We start from the raw sequence: 22,778 nt of genomic DNA on the forward strand, positions 1-22,778 counted from the left end.
TCAGAATTTGGGAAGATTGGAGAAACTTAATTTTTCGCCCAAAAAAAAAACGTAAGGGGTACCACTGTCGTTTTTTTTTCGGGCCGAATTTTTGAGTTTCGATATCTCAGCTCTGGAAGGGGCTAGAGCCTCCATTTTTGCACTCAGGTCTAAGTCTCATGGCCCTCTATCAGAATTTGGGAAGATTGGAGAAACTTAATTTTTCGCCCCAAAAAAAAAACATAAGGGGTACCACTGTCGTTTTTTTTTCGGGCCGAATTTTTGAGTTTCGATATCTCAGCTCTGGAAGGGGCTAGAGCCTCCATTTTTGCACTCAGGTCTAAGTCTCATGGCCCTCTATCAGAATTTGGGAAGATTGGAGAAACTTAATTTTTCGCCCAAAAAAAAAACCGTAAGGGGTACCACTGTCGTTTTTTTTTTGGGCCGAATTTTTGAGTTTCGATATCTCAGCTCTGGAAGGGGCTAGAACCTCCATTTTTGCACTCAGGTCTAAGTCTCATGGCCCTCTATCAGAATTTGGGAAGATTGGAGAAACTTAATTTTTCGCCCAAAAAAAAAAAAAACGTAAGGGGTACCACTGTCGTTTTTTTTTTCGGGCCGAATTTTTGAGTTTCGATATCTCAGCTCTGGAAGGGGCTAGAGCCTCCATTTTTGCACTCAGGTCTAAGTCTCATGGCCCTCTATCAGAATCCAGAGTTTTGGGAAGATTGGAGAAACTTTATTTTTCACCCCAAAAAAAAAAACGTAAGGGGTACCACTGTCGTTTTTTTTTCGGGCCGAATTTTTGAGTTTCGATATCTCAGCTCTGGAAGGGGCTAGAGCCTCCATTTTTGCACTCAGGTCTAAGTCTCATTGCCCTCTATCAGAATCCAGAGTTTTGGGAAGATTGGAGAAACTTTATTTTTCGCCCGAAAAAAAAAAACGTAAGGGGTACCACTGTCGTTTTTTTTTCGGGCCGAAAAATTAAGTTTCTCCAATCTTCCCAAATTCTGATAGAGGGCCATGAGACTTAGACCTGAGTGCAAAAATGGAGGCTCTAGCCCCTTCCAGAGCTGAGATATCGAAACTCAAAAATTCGGCCCGAAAAAAAAACCGACAGTGGTACCCCTTACGGTTTTTTTTTTCGGGCGAAAAATAAAGTTTATCCAATCTTCCCAAAACTCTGGATTCTGATAGAGGGCCATGAGACTTAGACCTGAGTGCAAAAATGGAGGCTCTAGCCCCTTCCAGAGCTGAGATATTGAAACTCAAAAATTCGGCCCGAAAAAAAAAACGACAGTGGTACCTCTTACGTTTTTTTTTTCGGGCGAAAAATAAAGTTTCTCTAATCTTCCCAAAACTCTGGATTCTGATAGAGGGCCATGAGACTTAGACCTGAGTGCAAAAATGGAGGCTCTAGCCCCTTCCAGAGCTGAGATATCGAAACTCAAATATTCGGCCCGAAAAAAAAACGACAGTGGTACCCCTTACGTTTTTTTTTTTTGGGCGAAAAATAAAGTTTCTCCAATCTTCCCAAAACTCTGGATTCTGATAGAGGGCCATGAGACTTAGACCTGAGTGCAAAAATGGAGGCTCTAGCCCCTTCCAGAGCTGAGATATCGAAACTCAAAAATTCGGCCCGAAAAAAAAACGACAGTGGTACCCCTTACGTTTTTTTTTTAGGCGAAAAATTAAGTTTCTCCAATCTTCCCAAATTCTGATAGAGGGCCATGAGACTTAGACCTGAGTGCAAAAATGGAGGCTCTAGCCCCTTCCAGAGCTGAGATATCGAAACTCAAAAATTCGGCCCGAAAAAAAAACGACAGTGGTACCCCTTACGTTTTTTTTTTGGGCGAAAAATTAAGTTTCTCCAATCTTCCCAAATTCTGATAGAGGGCCATGAGACTTAGACCTGAGTGCAACAATGGAGGTTCTAGCCCCTTCCAGAGCTGAGATATCGAAACTCAAAAATTCGGCCCGAAAAAAAAACGACAGTGGTACCCCTTACGTTTTTTTTTTTTGGGCGAAAAATTAAGTTTCTCCAATCTTCCCAAATTCTGATAGAGGGCCATGAGACTTAGACCTGAGTGCAACAATGGAGGTTCTAGCCCCTTCCAGAGCTGAGATATCGAAACTCACAAATTCGGCCCGAAAAAAAAACGACAGTGGTACCCCTTACGTTTTTTTTTTGGGCGAAAAATTACGTTTCTCCAATCTTCCCAAATTCTGATAGAGGGCCAGGAGACTTAGACCTGAGTGCAAAAATGGAGGCTCTAGCCCCTTCCAGAGCTGAGATATCGAAACTTAAAAATTCGGCCCGAAAAAAAAAACGACAGTGGTACCCCTTACGTTTTTTTTTTGGGCGAAAAATTAAGTTTCTCCAATCTTCCCAAATTCTGATAGAGGGCCATGAGACTTAGACCTGAGTGCAAAAATGGAGGCTCTAGCCCCTTCCAGAGCTGAGATATCGAAACTCAAAAATTCGGCCCGAAAAAAAAAAACGACAGTGGTACCCCTTACGTTTTTTTTTTGGGCGAAAAATTAAGTTTCTCCAATCTTCCCAAATTCTGATAGAGGGCCATGAGACTTAGACCTGAGTGCAAAAATGGAGGTTCTAGCCCCTTCCAGAGCTGAGATATCGAAACTCAAAAATTCGGCCCGAAAAAAAAACGACAGTGGTACCCCTTACGTTTTTTTTTTTTTGGGGCGAAAAATTAAGTTTCTCCAATCTTCCCAAATTCTGATAGAGGGCCATGAGACTTAGACCTGAGTGCAAAAATGGAGGCTCTAGCCCCTTCCAGAGCTGAGATATCGAAACTCAAAAATTCGGCCCGAAAAAAAAACGACAGTGGTACCCCTTACGTTTTTTTTTTTTGGGCGAAAAATTAAGTTTCTCTAATCTTCCCAAATTCTGATAGAGGGCCATGAGACTTAGACCTGAGTGCAAAAATGGAGGCTCTAGCCCCTTCCAGAGCTGAGATATCGAAACTCAAAAATTCGGCCCGAAAAAAAAAACGACAGTGGTACCCCTTACGTTTTTTTTGGGGGCGAAAAATTAAGTTTCTCCAATCTTCCCAAATTCTGATAGAGGGCCATGAGACTTAGACCTGAGTGCAAAAATGGAGGTTCTAGCCCCTTCCAGAGCTGAGATATCGAAACTCACAAATTCGGCCCGAAAAAAAAAACGACAGTGGTACCCCTTACGTTTTTTTTTTGGGCGAAAAATTAAGTTTCTCCAATCTTCCCAAATTCTGATAGAGGGCCATGAGACTTAGACCTGAGTGCAAAAATGGAGGTTCTAGCCCCTTCCAGAGCTGAGATATCGAAACTCACAAATTCGGCCCGAAAAAAAAACGACAGTGGTACCCCTTACGTTTTTTTTTTGGGCGAAAAATTAAGTTTCTCCAATCTTCCCAAATTCTGATAGAGGGCCATGAGACTTAGACCTGAGTGCAAAAATGGAGGCTCTAGCCCCTTCCAGAGCTGAGATATCGAAACTTAAAAATTCGGCCCGAAAAAAACCCGACAGTGGTACCCCTTACGTTTTTTTTTTTTGGGCGAAAAATTAAGTTTCTCCAATCTTCCCAAATTCTGATAGAGGGCCATGAGACTTAGACCTGAGTGCAAAAATGGAGGCTCTAGCCCCTTCCAGAGCTGAGATATCGAAACTTAAAAATTCGGCCCGAAAAAAAAAACGACAGTGGTACCCCTTACGTTTTTTTTTTGGGCGAAAAATTAAGTTTCTCCAATCTTCCCAAATTCTGATAGAGGGCCATGAGACTTAGACCTGAGTGCAACAATGGAGGCTCTAGCCCCTTCCAGAGCTGAGATATCGAAACTTAAAAATTCGGCCCGAAAAAAAAACGACAGTGGTACCCCTTACGTTTTTTTTGGGGCGAAAAATTAAGTTTCTCCAATCTTCCCAAATTCTGATAGAGGGCCATGAGACTTAGACCTGAGTGCAAAAATGGAGGTTCTAGCCCCTTCCAGAGCTGAGATATCGAAACTCAAAAATTCGGCCCGAAAAAAAAACGACAGTGGTACCCCTTACGTTTTTTTTTTTGGGCGAAAAATTAAGTTTCTCCAATCTTCCCAAATTCTGATAGAGGGCCATGAGACTTAGACCTGAGTGCAAAAATGGAGGCTCTAGCCCCTTCCAGAGCTGAGATATCGAAACTTAAAAATTCGGCCCGAAAAAAAAACGACAGTGGTACCCCTTACGTTTTTTTTTTGGGCGAAAAATTAAGTTTCTCCAATCTTCGCAAATTCTGATAGAGGGCCATGAGACTTAGACCTGAGTGCAACAATGGAGGCTTTAGCCCCTTCCAGAGCTGAGATATCGAAACTTAAAAATTCGGCCCGAAAAAAAAACGACAGTGGTACCCCTTACGTTTTTTTTTGGGGCGAAAAATTAAGTTTCTCCAATCTTCCCAAATTCTGTTAGAGGGCCATGAGACTTAGACCTGAGTGCAAAAATGGAGGTTCTAGCCCCTTCCAGAGCTGAGATATCGAAACTCAAAAATTCGGCCCGAAAAAAAAACGACAGTGGTACCCCTTACGTTTTTTTTTTGGGCGAAAAATTAAGTTTCTCCAATCTTCTCAAATTCTGATAGAGGGCCATGAGACTTAGACCTGAGTGCAAAAATGGAGGCTCTAGCCCCTTCCAGAGCTGAGATATCGAAACTCAAAAATTCGGCCCGAAAAAAAAAACGACAGTGGTACCCCTTACGTTTTTTTTTTTGGGCGAAAAATTAAGTTTCTCCAATCTTCCCAAATTCTGATAGAGGGCCATGAGACTTAGACCTGAGTGCAAAAATGGAGGTTCTAACCCCTTCCAGAGCTGAGATATCGAAACTCACAAATTCGGCCCGAAAAAAAAACGACAGTGGTACCCCTTACGTTTTTTTTTTGGGCGAAAAATTACGTTTCTCCAATCTTCCCAAATTCTGATAGAGGGCCATGAGACTTAGACCTGAGTGCAAAAATGGAGGCTCTAGCCCCTTCCAGAGCTGAGATATCGAAACTTAAAAATTCGGCCCGAAAAAAAAACGACAGTGGTACCCCTTACGTTTTTTTTTTTGGGCGAAAAATTAAGTTTCTCCAATCTTCCCAAATTCTGATAGAGGGCCATGAGACTTAGACCTGAGTGCAAAAATGGAGGCTCTAGCCCCTTCCAGAGCTGAGATATCGAAACTCAAAAATTCGGCCCGAAAAAAAAACGACAGTGGTACCCCTTACGTTTTTTTTTTTGGGCGAAAAATTAAGTTTCTCCAATCTTCCCAAATTCTGATAGAGGGCCATGAGACTTAGACCTGAGTGCAAAAATGGAGGTTCTAGCCCCTTCCAGAGCTGAGATATCGAAACTCAAAAATTCGGCCCGAAAAAAAAACGACAGTGGTACCCCTAACGTTTTTTTTTTTTGGGGCGAAAAATTAAGTTTCTCCAATCTTCCCAAATTCTGATAGAGGGCCATGAGACTTAGACCTGAGTGCAAAAATGGAGGCTCTAGCCCCTTCCAGAGCTGAGATATCGAAACTCAAAAATTCGGCCCGAAAAAAAAACGACAGTGGTACCCCTTACGTTTTTTTTTTTTTGGGCGAAAAATTAAGTTTCTCTAATCTTCCCAAATTCTGATAGAGGGCCATGAGACTTAGACCTGAGTGCAAAAATGGAGGCTCTAGCCCCTTCCAGAGCTGAGATATCGAAACTCAAAAATTCGGCCCGAAAAAAAAACGACAGTGGTACCCCTTACGTTTTTTTTTTTGGGCGAAAAATTAACTTTCTCCAATCTTCCCAAATTCTGATAGAGGGCCATGAGACTTAGACCTGAGTGCAAAAATGGAGGTTCTAGCCCCTTCCAGAGCTGAGATATCGAAACTCAAAAATTCGGCCCGAAAAAAAAACGACAGTGGTACCCCTTACGTTTTTTTTTTTTGGGGCGAAAAATTAAGTTTCTCCAATCTTCCCAAATTCTGATAGAGGGCCATGAGACTTAGACCTGAGTGCAAAAATGGAGGCTCTAGCCCCTTCCAGAGCTGAGATATCGAAACTCAAAAATTCGGCCCGAAAAAAAAACGACAGTGGTACCCCTTACGTTTTTTTTTTTTGGGCGAAAAATTAAGTTTCTCTAATCTTCCCAAATTCTGATAGAGGGCCATGAGACTTAGACCTGAGTGCAAAAATGGAGGCTCTAGCCCCTTCCAGAGCTGAGATATCGAAACTCAAAAATTCGGCCCGAAAAAAAAACGACAGTGGTACCCCTTACGTTTTTTTTTGGGGGCGAAAAATTAAGTTTCTCCAATCTTCCCAAATTCTGATAGAGGGCCATGAGACTTAGACCTGAGTGCAAAAATGGAGGTTCTAGCCCCTTCCAGAGCTGAGATATCGAAACTCACAAATTCGGCCCGAAAAAAAAACGACAGTGGTACCCCTTACGTTTTTTTTTTGGGCGAAAAATTAAGTTTCTCCAATCTTCCCAAATTCTGATAGAGGGCCATGAGACTTAGACCTGAGTGCAAAAATGGAGGTTCTAGCCCCTTCCAGAGCTGAGATATCGAAACTCAAAAATTCGGCCCGAAAAAAAAACGACAGTGGTACCCCTTACGTTTTTTTTTTTTGGGGCGAAAAATTAAGTTTCTCCAATCTTCCCAAATTCTGATAGAGGGCCATGAGACTTAGACCTGAGTGCAAAAATGGAGGCTCTAGCCCCTTCCAGAGCTGAGATATCGAAACTCAAAAATTCGGCCCGAAAAAAAAACGACAGTGGTACCCCTTACGTTTTTTTTTTTTGGGCGAAAAATTAAGTTTCTCTAATCTTCCCAAATTCTGATAGAGGGCCATGAGACTTAGACCTGAGTGCAAAAATGGAGGCTCTAGCCCCTTCCAGAGCTGAGATATCGAAACTCAAAAATTCGGCCCGAAAAAAAAACGACAGTGGTACCCCTTACGTTTTTTTTTTTGGGCGAAAAATTAAGTTTCTCCAATCTTCCCAAATTCTGATAGAGGGCCATGAGACTTAGACCTGAGTGCAAAAATGGAGGTTCTAGCCCCTTCCAGAGCTGAGATATCGAAACTCAAAAATTCGGCCCGAAAAAAAAACGACAGTGGTACCCCTTACGTTTTTTTTTTTTGGGGCGAAAAATTAAGTTTCTCCAATCTTCCCAAATTCTGATAGAGGGCCATGAGACTTAGACCTGAGTGCAAAAATGGAGGCTCTAGCCCCTTCCAGAGCTGAGATATCGAAACTCAAAAATTCGGCCCGAAAAAAAAACGACAGTGGTACCCCTTACGTTTTTTTTTTTTGGGCGAAAAATTAAGTTTCTCTAATTTTCCCAAATTCTGATAGAGGGCCATGAGACTTAGACCTGAGTGCAAAAATGGAGGCTCTAGCCCCTTCCAGAGCTGAGATATCGAAACTCAAAAATTCGGCCCGAAAAAAAAACGACAGTGGTACCCCTTACGTTTTTTTTGGGGGCGAAAAATTAAGTTTCTCCAATCTTCCCAAATTCTGATAGAGGGCCATGAGACTTAGACCTGAGTGCAAAAATGGAGGTTCTAGCCCCTTCCAGAGCTGAGATATCGAAACTCACAAATTCGGCCCGAAAAAAAAACGACAGTGGTACCCCTTACGTTTTTTTTTTGGGCGAAAAATTAAGTTTCTCCAATCTTCCCAAATTCTGATAGAGGGCCATGAGACTTAGACCTGAGTGCAAAAATGGAGGTTCTAGCCCCTTCCAGAGCTGAGATATCGAAACTCACAAATTCGGCCCGAAAAAAAAACGACAGTGGTACCCCTTACGTTTTTTTTTTGGGCGAAAAATTACGTTTCTCCAATCTTCCCAAATTCTGATAGAGGGCCATGAGACTTAGACCTGAGTGCAAAAATGGAGGCTCTAGCCCCTTCCAGAGCTGAGATATCGAAACTTAAAAATTCGGCCCGAAAAAAAAAACGACAGTGGTACCCCTTACGTTTTTTTTTTTGGGCGAAAAATTAAGTTTCTCCAATCTTCCCAAATTCTGATAGAGGGCCATGAGACTTAGACCTGAGTGCAAAAATGGAGGCTCTAGCCCCTTCCAGAGCTGAGATATCGAAACTTAAAAATTCGGCCCGAAAAAAAAACGACAGTGGTACCCCTTACGTTTTTTTTTTGGGCGAAAAATTAAGTTTCTCCAATCTTCGCAAATTCTGATAGAGGGCCATGAGACTTAGACCTGAGTGCAACAATGGAGGCTCTAGCCCCTTCCAGAGCTGAGATATCGAAACTTAAAAATTCGGCCCGAAAAAAAAACGACAGTGGTACCCCTTACGTTTTTTTTTGGGGCGAAAAATTAAGTTTCTCCAATCTTCCCAAATTCTGATAGAGGGCCATGAGACTTAGACCTGAGTGCAAAAATGGAGGTTCTAGCCCCTTCCAGAGCTGAGATATCGAAACTCAAAAATTCGGCCCGAAAAAAAAACGACAGTGGTACCCCTTACGTTTTTTTTTTGGGCGAAAAATTAAGTTTCTCCAATCTTCTCAAATTCTGATAGAGGGCCATGAGACTTAGACCTGAGTGCAAAAATGGAGGCTCTAGCCCCTTCCAGAGCTGAGATATCGAAACTCAAAAATTCGGCCCGAAAAAAAAAACGACAGTGGTACCCCTTACGTTTTTTTTTTTGGGCGAAAAATTAAGTTTCTCCAATCTTCCCAAATTCTGATAGAGGGCCATGAGACTTAGACCTGAGTGCAAAAATGGAGGTTCTAGTCCCTTCCAGAGCTGAGATATCGAAACTCAAAAATTCGGCCCGAAAAAAAAACGACAGTGGTACCCCTTACGTTTTGTTTTTTTTGGGGCGAAAAATTAAGTTTCTCCAATCTTCCCAAATTCTGATAGAGGGCCATGAGACTTAGACCTGAGTGCAAAAATGGAGGCTCTAGCCCCTTCCAGAGCTGAGATATCGAAACTCAAAAATTCGGCCCGAAAAAAAAACGACAGTGGTACCCCTTACGTTTTTTTTTTTGGGCGAAAAATTAAGTTTCTCTAATCTTCCCAAATTCTGATAGAGGAACATGAGACTTAGACCTGAGTGCAAAAATGGAGGCTCTAGCCCCTTCCAGAGCTGAGATATCGAAACTCAAAAATTCGGCCCGAGAAAAAAACGACAGTGGTAACCCTTACGTTTTTTTTTTGGGCGAAAAATTAAGTTTCTCCAATCTTCCCAAATTCTGATAGAGGGCCATGAGACTTAGACCTGAGTGCAAAAATGGAGGTTCTAGCCCCTTCCAGAGCTGAGATATCGAAACTCACAAATTCGGCCCGAAAAAAAAACGACAGTGGTACCCCTTACGTTTTTTTTTTGGGCGAAAAATTACGTTTCTCCAATCTTCCCAAATTCTGATAGAGGGCCATGAGACTTAGACCTGAGTGCAAAAATGGAGGCTCTAGCCCCTTCCAGAGCTGAGATATCGAAACTTAAAAATTCGGCCCGAAAAAAAAAACGACAGTGGTACCCCTTACGTTTTTTTTTTGGGCGAAAAATTAAGTTTCTCCAATCTTCCCAAATTCTGATAGAGGGCCATGAGACTTAGACCTGAGTGCAAAAATGGAGGTTCTAGCCCCTTCCAGAGCTGAGATATCGAAACTCAAAAATTCGGCCCGAAAAAAAAACGACAGTGGTACCCCTTACGTTTTTTTTTTTTGGGGCGAAAAATTAAGTTTCTCCAATCTTCCCAAATTCTGATAGAGGGCCATGAGACTTAGACCTGAGTGCAAAAATGGAGGCTCTAGCCCCTTCCAGAGCTGAGATATCGAAACTCAAAAATTCGGCCCGAAAAAAAAAACGACAGTGGTACCCCTTATGTTTTTTTTTTAGGGCGAAAAATTAAGTTTCTCTAATCTTCCCAAATTCTGATAGAGGGCCATGAGACTTAGACCTGAGTGCAAAAATGGAGGCTCTAGCCCCTTCCAGAGCTGAGATATCGAAACTCAAAAATTCGGCCCGAAAAAAAAACGACAGTGGTACCCCTTACGTTTTTTTTGGGGGCGAAAAATTAAGTTTCTCCAATCTTCCCAAATTCTGATAGAGGGCCATGAGACTTAGACCTGAGTGCAAAAATGGAGGTTCTAGCCCCTTCCAGAGCTGAGATATCGAAACTCACAAATTCGGCCCGAAAAAAAAAACGACAGTGGTACCCCTTACGTTTTTTTTTTGGGCGAAAAATTACGTTTCTCCAATCTTCCCAAATTCTGATAGAGGGCCATGAGACTTAGACCTGAGTGCAAAAATGGAGGCTCTAGCCCCTTCCAGAGCTGAGATATCGAAACTTAAAAATTCGGCCCGAAAAAAAAACGACAGTGGTACCCCTTACGTTTTTTTTTTGGGCGAAAAATTAAGTTTCTCCAATCTTCCCAAATTCTGATAGAGGGCCATGAGACTTAGACCTGAGTGCAAAAATGGAGGCTCTAGCCCCTTCCAGAGCTGAGATATCGAAACTCAAAAATTCGGCCCGAAAAAAAAACGACAGTGGTACCCCTTACGTTTTTTTTTTTGGGCGAAAAATTAAGTTTCTCCAATCTTCCCAAATTCTGATAGAGGGCCATGAGACTTAGACCTGAGTGCAAAAATGGAGGTTCTAGCCCCTTCCAGAGCTGAGATATCGAAACTCAAAAATTCGGCCCGAAAAAAAAAAGACAGTGGTACCCCTTACGTTTTTTTTTTTTGGGGCGAAAAATTAAGTTTCTCCAATCTTCCCAAATTCTGATAGAGGGCCATGAGACTTAGACCTGAGTGCAAAAATGGAGGCTCTAGCCCCTTCCAGAGCTGAGATATCGAAACTCAAAAATTCGGCCCGAAAAAAAAACGACAGTGGTACCCCTTACGTTTTTTTTTTTTGGGCGAAAAATTAAGTTTCTCTAATCTTCCCAAATTCTGATAGAGGGCCATGAGACTTAGACCTGAGTGCAAAAATGGAGGCTCTAGCCCCTTCCAGAGCTGAGATATCGAAACTCAAAAATTCGGCCCGAAAAAAAAACGACAGTGGTACCCCTTACGTTTTTTTTGGGGGCGAAAAATTAAGTTTCTCCAATCTTCCCAAATTCTGATAGAGGGCCATGAGACTTAGACCTGAGTGCAAAAATGGAGGTTCTAGCCCCTTCCAGAGCTGAGATATCGAAACTCACAAATTCGGCCCGAAAAAAAAAACGACAGTGGTACCCCTTACGTTTTTTTTTTGGGCGAAAAATTAAGTTTCTCCAATCTTCCCAAATTCTGATAGAGGGCCATGAGACTTAGACCTGAGTGCAAAAATGGAGGTTCTAGCCCCTTCCAGAGCTGAGATATCGAAACTCACAAATTCGGCCCGAAAAAAAAACGACAGTGGTACCCCTTACGTTTTTTTTTTGGGCGAAAAATTACGTTTCTCCAATCTTCCCAAATTCTGATAGAGGGCCATGAGACTTAGACCTGAGTGCAAAAATGGAGGCTCTAGCCCCTTCCAGAGCTGAGATATCGAAACTCAAAAATTCGGCCCGAGAAAAAAACGACAGTGGTACCCCTTACGTTTTTTTTTTGGGGCGAAAAATTAAGTTTCTCCAATCTTCCCAAATTCTGATAGAGGGCCATGAGACTTAGACCTGAGTGCAAAAATGGAGGCTCTAGCCCCTTCCAGAGCTGAGATATCGAAACTCAAAAATTCGGCCCGAAAAAAAAACCGACAGTGGTACCCCTTACGTTTTTTTTTTTTGGGCGAAAAATTAAGTTTCTCCAATCTTCCCAAATTCTGATAGAGGGCCATGAGACTTAGACCTGAGTGCAAAAATGGAGGTTCTAGCCCCCTCCAGAGCTGAGATATCGAAACTCAAAAATTCGGCCCGAAAAAAAAACGACAGTGGTACCCCTTACGTTTTTTTTTTGGGGCGAAAAATTAAGTTTCTCCAATCTTCCCAAATTCTGATAGAGGGCCATGAGACTTAGACCTGAGTGCAAAAATGGAGGCTCTAGCCCCTTCCAGAGCTGAGATATCGAAACTCAAAAATTCGGCCCGAAAAAAAAACGACAGTGGTACCCCTTACGTTTTTTTTTTTTGGGGCGAAAAATTAAGTTTCTCCAATCTTCCCAAATTCTGATAGAGGGCCATGAGACTTAGACCTGAGTGCAAAAATGGAGGCTCTAGCCTCTTCCAGAGCTGAGATATCGAAACTCAAAAATTCGGCCCGAAAAAAAAAACGACAGTGGTACCCCTTACGTTTTTTTTTTTTGGGCGAAAAATTAAGTTTCTCTAATCTTCCCAAATTCTGATAGAGGGCCATGAGACTTAGACCTGAGTGCAAAAATGGAGGCTCTAGCCCCTTCCAGAGCTGAGATATCGAAACTCACAAATTCGGCCCGAAAAAAAAACGACAGTGGTACCCCTTACGTTTTTTTTTCGGGCCGAATTTTTGAGTTTCGATATCTCAGCTCTGGAAGGGGCTAGAGCCTCCATTTTTGCACTCAGGTCTAAGTCTCATGGCCCTCTATCAGAATCCAGAGTTTTGGGAAGATTGGAGAAACTTTATTTTTCGCCCGAAAAAAAAAAACGTAAGGGGTACCACTGTCGTTTTTTTTTCGGGCCGAATTTTTGAGTTTCGATATCTCAGCTCTGGAAGGGGCTAGAGCCTCCATTTTTGCACTCAGGTCTAAGTCTCATGGCCCTCTATCAGAATCCAGAGTTTTGGGAAGATTGGAGAAACTTTATTTTTCGCCCGAAAAAAAAAAAACGTAAGGGGTACCACTGTCGTTTTTTTTTCGGGCCGAATTTTTGAGTTTCGATATCTCAGCTCTGGAAGGGGCTAGAGCCTCCATTTTTGCACTCAGGTCTAAGTCTCATGGCCCTCTATAAGAATCCAGAGTTTTGGGAAGATTGGAGAAACTTTATTTTTCGCCCGAAAAAAAAAAAAAACGTAAGGAGTACCACTGTCGTTTTTTTTCGGGCCGAATTTTTGAGTTTCGATATCTCAGCTCTGGAAGGGGCTAGAGCCTCCATTTTTGCACTCAGGTCTAAGTCTCATGGCCCTCTATCAGAATCCAGAGTTTTGGGAAGACTAGAGAAACTTTTTTTGCACCTAAAAAATCGACAGGGAAAAAAAACAACAGTAAACTGATAGCCCACGCGCTCTGTTTCTGACGCACTTCACATTTGCTAGGCGGGTGAAGATTGATGCACCGGACCGGAGTCAGGGGACTTAGTTACGTCTTTGTGGAGTAGTTTTGCGAATTAATGTTTTTAAAATACTATTAGTATATAAAAAAAATCACTTGTTCGCTCATTTTGGCGTACCCTATGGATGAGTGGCGGCAGTGAGCTAAAGCTGGACCAATATTGATCTTCATCTAGCCTTTTATTTTGCTACTCTCCCTTTTTCTCTTTTTACTGTCCTCCGACAAAACCTTTGGCTTCTTGGTTTTACTTGCTGCTACAGCCATGACAACATACAGAGGTAAAAGCTCATTGGGCTCTCGATTCAGAATTTGAGGAAGTGGGGTAAGTGATGTATGCCGTAAAACAGTCGAATTTTGTAGTTCTTTTTGTGCTCGGGTTCCTACCCGCTCCCCGAAGTTACAGAGTGCCAATAAAAGCGATACAGACATCGTTAGGCTATGGCAGACCTGTCATTCAACCTATTGTAAGTCGATGTATCTCAAGGGTTTTGGAAAAATATTATAAAGGTTGAAAAAGTTACATAGTGCTGCATTAAAACAACGCTGTATTTTTTCGGTACACATGCATGCTGAACCAATAAGGATGTCAGAACATCAAGTGATTGATCACTTAGAAAAAACCTGTCAATTGTGACCAGACTTGTCTGAATAACAAACCATTGATTTTGCAAAGTCTGCCTAGGCTTTTACCCAAGATCTCACTGGGGTCACATTGTTGCTTGTCACATTGTACAATCATAAGATATCAAAAAAAAACAACAACAACAAAAAGCAGCTTAAGTGTGAAAACAGCCTAAAAGTCAGATTGCACATCATCTCCCACTCTTTATCTTAATATCAGAGGACACAAATGACTCTGGATGAGCTGTGGGCAAAAGGCTGACAGACAGCCGCTAATAAGAGCAGTTAGCAGCAGACAAACACTCAGGTACACCAGCAGCCCCACCACGAGGAACCCCAAAAGGCCCCATGGCGCAGGCTTTCAAAGCAAAGTCAAAGTTATTAAGTATTCAATCATATAAAAGGGAGAGGAAGGCGTGAAAGGTTGCGGACCAAAGCACTTTTGCTCCAGTGCATTAAGAGGCTATGCAGCCGCTCCAAGTCTGCGTGAAAAGAAATAGATTACCTCCCCAGAAGATGGCAGCTTCCCTGTATCCCCCTCCTTTTCTGCTCTTTAATAACTGCAATCTGCTGTGAAAATCTAATCCCAAGTACCATTTACGCTGCACCCAGATAACTTCTGCTCGGAAAAGCGTACAATATGAATATTTCATTCCCTGATATCCAAATAAACATGGCAGGCTTTCCATCAATCAGAGGACGCTGCATGAAGTGAACTGGAAAGTGGAAATTGCTAATGAATAGCAGGGTTTGGGGGGGAGTTGTCTTGTAAAAGCGTCTGTTTTAGTTCTCTTCAAAAACGTATACATTAGAGAGAGAGAAAAAAAAGCTCAGAGCGCACTGATAAACATCCTGATCAAGGCCAGCCATTAAACACAGCCATATATGCCCGTCTCCACAGCGGAATAAACACGGCCGTCCCTTCCTGATGGAGCCACTGAGGCTATTATAAGTTATTTATCACAACAAATCAAGCAGTGGTACTGTTATGTATTCACTAACAGCCAAATCTGCTCATCCAAAGGATGCAAGAGTCCATCCATATACATGTTGCCCCGTCCCGGGCTGGATGTCAGGTCTCAGCAGATTTGTAAGGTCACACCTGGCCTAAGAGCTCTAGTAATGACACTTAATGAAAGCTGGGAATCCATGCATGCAGAAGGAGCCTGGCATGTCATAAATAATCCACATGCTACAAGCCATTTCCTCTCCTGTCTATTTATTTGTATTTACTCTGACTCTCTTAGAGTCCAGAAGGAACTTGGGGTGTCCTGGAAGAACATTAGTTGAGCTTCACTTTGCTACCCGAACTTGTGCTTGTTGTTTGTCTTTTGTGGTGGTTTCACATCTATCAACAAGAATGTACACTTGGGTAAATTAGTTTTCGCTAAACAATGCTGGATGGTTTTAAACCCAAAATTGGGTATAATATGGCCAAACCCAAATGTTGGGGCAAAAATGTAATGTAAAATTTTAACCTAACTTCAACTTTTACTTTCAACAGTACATTTTATTAATTACATTTTTAAACCAACATTTGGGTTTGTCCATATTTGACCCAAATTTGGGTTGAAATAACCCAGCATGTTTTAGAGTGTTCAAAGGTAAATTCAAAATTCCAAAATTTTATCATTATTTACCCTCATGTTATTACAAATCATACTTTTCCTCCCCTGTAAACCAGGAAAAATAGGTTACACTTTATTTTAAGGTGACATAGTTGCATTGAACTTACTCAAGTACTGAGTAATATTAATTAACTACATGTACTTACTATATTTTTAGCTTACATTTTACTAATTTTTAATACTTTTATTTAGCTTTAATTCATTTTTATTTCCTCAAGTAATTTTAGTACCTCAAGTTATATGAGCAACATTTCTCATTTTCGTTTAGTTTTTATACATTCTCATATTATTATAATTTGACTATAATTTACAGTCATTACTATGGTAAGTACATGTAGTAATGTAGCTTTGTCACCTTAAATTAAAGTGTTACTAATGATTTTTTTTTGAAGAATATCTTGGTCCTTCTTTTCCATATAGTTAACTTGAATAAATATGAAAAAAGCACCATAATTAAAGCACCATATAATGGTTTATGGGTCAATAATGGGTCAAAGTAAAGAGTGCCCATGATGAAGAAAAAAGTAAAATGTATTGACAATCTAGTTTAAAACACGTGTCAAGTTCTTAGATATTATTGATAACTAAAACATTTTTTTGTAATTTGAAATGAAATATGTATAAAAACTAAACGAAAATGAGAAATGTTGCTCATATAACTGAAATTCAGTTTCAGTCGAGGTACTAAAATTACTAAATCTAAAACTGAAATAAAAATGAATTAAAGCTAAATAGATAAAATGTAAGCTGAAAATATACAAATAAATGCTAATTCAAAATATTAATACATACTATAATTGTATATAAATAAGATAACACTGTTACAAAATACTTGGTATTGAATTCATGTGGTGTGGCCATCAATTGCAAAATATTCATTATACCTTAAATACACACAAGTGCACACATCCTTTTCAATATTTTCATAAAAAGTAAATATCAAAGAAGTTGTTTTCGGGAGTCGCGCCACATGACATTTTTAACTGAACTAACCTTGAAATTGAAACAAAATGGTCAAATTATCTGTTATTTTAACAGACACTTAATCATGAGTGTACTTAATCAATGTTAATATATGTGGAGATTTATTCCAAGTCACATGATAGATGCGAGGACTAAAATTGAAGTTATTATTCACCGACAATCTTCATGCCCACCAAAGATCTCCAATGGACTATCAAGACCAAATATCACTGACATCAAACCTGACGGAGAACATGTCACACCTTTTGTGTGTCAAGGCACTCATAGAGGGTTGGAACAACATGAGGAACATTCAGTTTTGTGTGAGCTGTTTCCATACGAGAGAACATGCAACCAACAACCGCTGTATGCATTATTAGTCCAGACTCGTTCTGGGGTCACAAAACCAGCTCTTCAACTTCTCTTTGAATAAAACTTCTGAAGTAGTATAACTCTGTAAAGTCAGGCCTCTGACTCTCTCTCTATCATCAATAATGGAATAAGGTGGCATGTGGAGCAGGTTCTGGACCTTCAGAACAAACAGGGAGCAGAATGGATTCCACCCTGCAGGACGGGCTCATCAGCACGGTCAACAATGCCTGAATGATTGGGTTCAGAGCCGCAGCTCCAGCCCTCGGCTTCCACCGTGGCCGAAGTTCTCAATCATCTCTAAACTTTTCCTTTCCAATTTCACAAGTGTGAATCAGATCAGACCCTATTACAGAGGATAAGCCTGTACCTACAGAGCCGGATCATTCGGCAGCGAGAGGACGGGCACTCCAGAATGAGATGGCTAATGGTGACATGGACCTTCAACTGTGGTTATAGGACACCTTTTCTCTGCATCTGATAGAAATACCAACCTAATCACAACAAAGACGGTCTCGCTTGATGCTATGCATGAGGACGGGATAACAGAGAATGGAGGAAAATAATGAAAAGGAGAGGTGTAATAGGAAATGGCCAGTATTGGGTCATTCAGGAAATATAAGAGGAGGAGGAGAAGAAAGATCAAACTGGACAGGTGATTCGAGGCAAAAGCTGCATATAAGACCTGTTTATACACCACAAAGGTGAATGTTAATATGCACTCAATGACGACTGTAACTATACGAGGTGCTGCGGTTAACATGAAATACACTTGATCTTTGCAAATAAAATAAATTATGATAAATAAGAAGGCTACAGGGCAGATGACAAAATATTTTTTTTTTTAACACTGGACAACTGCACTTACACAGTGTTTATTAATGTAATGGTAATTTCAACATTTACTAATACTTATTGTTAACGTTAGTTAATGAACGGTAAACTCACATCATCAAACAATGATTGTGAATGAAAAATGACTAAAAATGGATGATAGGATATGAGATGTACACTTTCTCCTTACATATTACTATAATATTTCATATCAAATTTGAAGTCGGCATGAAATCAGAATTGATATTTATTTATTAATATCTAAAGCGATTTATTTTAACATGTTATTGTGCATTTATATAACACCGTGCAAATGTTTGGGGTTGGTAAAATCGGTAAGCTTTTCAATAAGGCTGCATTTAATTGACCAAAATACAGGGAAAATGTGTCAATATTACTATTTTTTAAATATATTTTAAAAGGCAATTCATTTTTGTGATGGCAGAGCTGAAACTGATACATTTTATTATAGATCAAAAGATCAGAATTTGAAATAGAAATATTTAGAATTGACTCACTTATAATCAATTCAGTTTACTTTAACTTTTGAACTATATAGTATACTGGATGTTTTTCCCTTTTCACACCATTCTTTGTAAACCCTAGAAATGGTTGTGCGTGAAAATCCCAGTAACTGAGCAGATTGTGAAATACTCCGGCCCGTCTGGCACCAACAACCCCGCCACGCTCAAAATTGCTTAAATCACCTTTCTTTCCCATTCTGACATTCAGTTTGGAGTTCAGGAGATTGCCTTGACCAGGACCACACCCCTAAATGCATTGAAGCAACTGCCATGTGATTGGTTGATTAGATAATTGCATTGATGAGAAATTGAACAGGTGTCCCTAATAATCCTTTAGGTGAGTGTATATTACAAATTTGAAAATTTTTGTCAAAATCTTGCTCTTATGACTAGTTCGACATCCTTGATGTACACAAGGCCATGCTGCACTTAAGCCAATCGCATCGAGATCCGCCTCCATTCCTCTATGCAATGCTCACTTTTCAGAAATTCATGCCCCACCTGTTTTTTTTCTCTCGCTCAAAACGTGTTGTCACAACATGGAGTCAAAACTTCCATTTCATAAATTGATGTGGATTAAAAAACAATCGATAGACATGTGCGCTGGAGTGTGTTTAGGGCTTTACCTTCAGTCGCTCTGCATTCAGCCTCCTGATTTCCCCATGTAAACCCTTCACATTCTCCTGAAGGTGACTGCGTGAAAACAGGACAAACATTACAGCCAAATCCCATTTCACACAAGCACACCCATTTCTCCATATGTTTGCATGCACATTCCCTGCTACTTGAAGCTAAACTTATATTTGTACACACTCAGAGCTGAGAGGAGCGTTGGACAGGGTGAGCGGGGCTTACTCTCTCTCAGCTGTCAGGTGGATGATCTTCCTGCTCTGGTCTTTGATCTTGAGTGCCAGTTTCTCATTAGTGTGCCTGGAGAGGAGCAGGGGCACAGATAATGGGCTGCAGTGAGGAAGCTGTGAGCTGCTGTCACAATCAAACCATGATGCTGAATGATAATGATACAGCCATTATAACACTGGATGCAAAAGTTCTGATGCGCCACAGACACTTTCTAAACTCTGTAAAGGTATATACTGGTTCCAACACTGTAACATGTGATACAATCTGTGACATGTTATGCAGTAAGAAACGAGATTTGATGTTACGCAAGTGAAAACACACAGCTTGGTCATTATTGCAAAACAAACACCAAAAGGGGTAGGTATAATGCAGTTTAATTTACAATACTGACTGTACAAAATGCTGCTAATTACACGGTTCCTTACAAACTACGTAATATTTACAAAATATGAATTCACAAATGGACATAAAATAAAATATTGAATTGAGTTCAATTTATTTAGAAATGTGAGAAGATGGAAGTGGAGGGATACTAGAGACATTAAATTAGATACACTGTAAAAACTGATTTTCAAAGTTGTAAATAATGTGCATTTGTTATTATTGATATTTCTCGTATTTTCATTTTTAGTTGCATGTATACACACACACACACACACACACATATATATATATATATATATATATATATGTATATGTAATATTTTATATATGTATATATATTTATATATATATATATACACTGTATATATATATACACATATATATATATATATAGTGTAGACACATATATACAAATACATATACATATATGCATACATTAAATTGATCAAAAGAAACAGTTAAGACATTCACAATGTTATGAAATATTTATTTCTATTCATCAAAGAATTGCAAAAAAATGTATTACGATGTCCACAAAAAAATTAAGCATCACAATTGTTTATAAATATATATATATATATATATATATATATATTCTTAACAATTAAAAAAAAAGTTGTACATCAGCTCAATTTCAATTACTGAAAATAATTCTTAATAGTTTTAGTTAACAATAATGACACTGCTTGGTATACTTTAGTGATCAGTATGCAACAATATTTGAATAATTGTAGAGTAGTCACCCAATCAGAGTCAAGTATTCCAGACAGCTGTGTGTTTAGCTTTTTAGACTTGTGAAGTGCTGTGGTATTGAATGATTGCATGTCTTACTTTTGCTCCTTTACCCATTGGTTCACATTGGTCACGACGAGTTCACTTTCCCTGTGAAGTCGAGAGCTGTCACTCCGTGCGTCTCCCAAACACTGCCGCAAAACTTCCACTTCACACACAGCTGCGTTATATTTCTGATCAACACTGTCCATCTGTGAGTGCAAAACCTCAACCTGCGCATGAAGACATGAATGAACACAAACACAGCAGAATGATATGAATGGTGTGAGGATACTGTGGCTGACCTGGGACACTTTCTCAGCGTAGTTCTCTCTGAGAGCGGCCATGTCCATCTTCAGCAGCAGCACCTCCTCCTCTCTGTCCCGCAGGACGCTCATGTGCTCCTGTGTCCTCTGCTGAGAGCGGGACAGCTGTGTGTGCAGCTCCGCCAGTCGCGCCTCACTCACACGAGCCTGACGGACAGAGAAACTAGGCCATAATTAAAGGTAAAGTTTTGCTGATGTTAAAATCTCAAATATAATGTATAATATGTGGGGAATATGACTAGACGTAAGCCATTTATTTGTTGACTCACAGCGTGGCTCTGTGTTAGTTTCAAAACACTGCTTTGGTTTTGTTTTTTGGGTAACACTTTACTTGAAGGGGTGTGCATGACACCTTCATAACCATGACATGACATATGTCTTGAATATGAAGTAGACTTTATGCATGTTTATGACAACTGTCATTAAGTGACTTTCACTCAATAATGACATTTTGACATAAACCAATACATCATAACCTGTCAGTGTCTTTGTCATGACAAATTGACATTGAGTTAAGTTAAACTGTCATGTGGTTGGCTTTGACATTGGCTGTCATGAGGCCATTATAACTGTGTCATGAATATGTTTGTCACCTCAACTACAGTGGTACTAATTGAATTTGTCATTAAAAGTTATAATGGCTTCATGACAGCCAATGTCAAAACCAACCACATGACAGTTTAATGTAAAGTTAACCAATAAAGCTAGGTGGTTTCTTAAGTTTGATAATTAATCATGTTTATGACAGGTTGTGTTGTCTTAGTAATGTCAAGTTGTCATGACAAAGACACTGACAGGTTATGATGTATTGGACAAAGACATCTCAAACAATGTCATATTTGCATTCAAAATGTCATAATTGAGCGAATGACACTTAATGACAGTCGTCATAAACATGCATAAAACTTCTTTCATATTCATAACATATGTCATGTCATGATTATGAAGGTGTCATGTTAGTCTTATGCACACCCCTTCAAGTAAAGTGTTACCGTTTTGTGAAAGAAATGAATACTTTTATTCATCAAGGATGCATTCAATTCATCAGAAGTGACAATGGAGACATTCAAAATATTACAAAATATTTCTATGTCAAATAAATGTTAAAATTCTATCGCAATTTCCACAAAAATATTAAGCAGCACAATTGTTTTGAAAAATAATAATAATTGTTTCTTGAGCAGCACATCAGCATATTAATTAGAATGATTTCTGAAGGATCATGTGACACTGAAGACTGGAGTAATAATGCCGAAAATTTAGATTTGCATCACACAAATACGTTACATTTGAAAAATATATTCAGATACAAGACAGTTATTTTAAATTGCAATGACAATGAGATTTCAATTCACAATATTACTAAATAATACATATAAATACAATATTATTGTATTTTTGATAAAAATAAACATCTTTCTATAATATACTGTAGCAGTATGTGTATATATATATATATAAATAATCTCTCTCTATATATATATAAATTTGGAATAATTAAGATTTTAAAATATAGGTCGCTCTACTACAATGAAAACAGCTTTATAGCAACTAAGTAAATTGTAATAATAATTCAATGTCATCTTTTTACTGTTTTTTATCAAATAAATGCAGCCTTTGTGAGCATACGAGACTTCTGTAGCCCTCAATCTATACGACCCCAATTGACTTTTACTTAATAAAAAAAAAGGTTCCCTTCATCTAAGTGGAATAAGATTTTGTGACTATATTATACATTATCATACATTATCTATCTATACACACACACACACACACACACAAACTGGGCTTGATTTGGTTGCTCTGAAAGTGTGTTTACACTTCTGGTCTTCAGGGTCAATATGACCCCCCACATTGAAATGTGAAAAAAACGAAATATATTTTCTTCATGTGTCAAAAAAGGCCTAGTACTAGAGCATAAATGCAATGTATCATAAAAATAAATAAAAAAATTCATATGCAAGCTAATGGTGTAGTTGAGGAATTGTGTGGTATATGGATACAAAAGTACTTTATATCTCCAAAATCACAGCATTAATGAATAGATGAGAAGTAAACAAAACAAATGATATATTATTTGTATGATTAAAAATGTATATATTTTGTACAATTACTCAATCAATTGATGGGGTTCGTATAGACCAAAAAAAAAAACATCACAGAAAATATTCACATTAAATATTTTCACATTTTTAAAAAGCTGTTTTCCTCAAGGGGTTAAAAAATGTTGCCACAAGGACAAGGATTTCAGATATTACCATCTTCGTGGGGAAATTGTATCCCAATAACAGGGTTTACCAGGCCACAGACACACACGCACGCACATTTGGGGTTATAATAT

General features: G+C 39.5%; 1 protein-coding gene across 1 annotated transcript in view; it reads right to left on the reverse strand.

Annotated features, from left to right (window-relative positions):
* Positions 1-22,778, reverse strand: part of pmfbp1 (polyamine modulated factor 1 binding protein 1) — a 300,111-nt gene that overhangs the window by 45,559 nt on the left and 231,774 nt on the right. Inside the window, exons 27-30 of the mRNA XM_089119591.1 lie at positions 20,417-20,584; positions 20,172-20,344; positions 18,951-19,025; positions 18,722-18,788 (exon numbers count right to left, since the gene is read on the reverse strand). Of these exons, the coding sequence (XP_088975717.1) occupies positions 18,722-18,788; positions 18,951-19,025; positions 20,172-20,344; positions 20,417-20,584 (483 nt within the window). The remainder of the gene's footprint in view (positions 1-18,721; positions 18,789-18,950; positions 19,026-20,171; positions 20,345-20,416; positions 20,585-22,778) is intronic.

The sequence above is a fragment of the Pimephales promelas genome, chromosome 1, assembly GCF_988280905.1.
Source record: "Pimephales promelas chromosome 1, fPimPro1.hap1.1, whole genome shotgun sequence".
Lineage (NCBI taxonomy): Eukaryota > Metazoa > Chordata > Actinopteri > Cypriniformes > Leuciscidae > Pimephales > Pimephales promelas.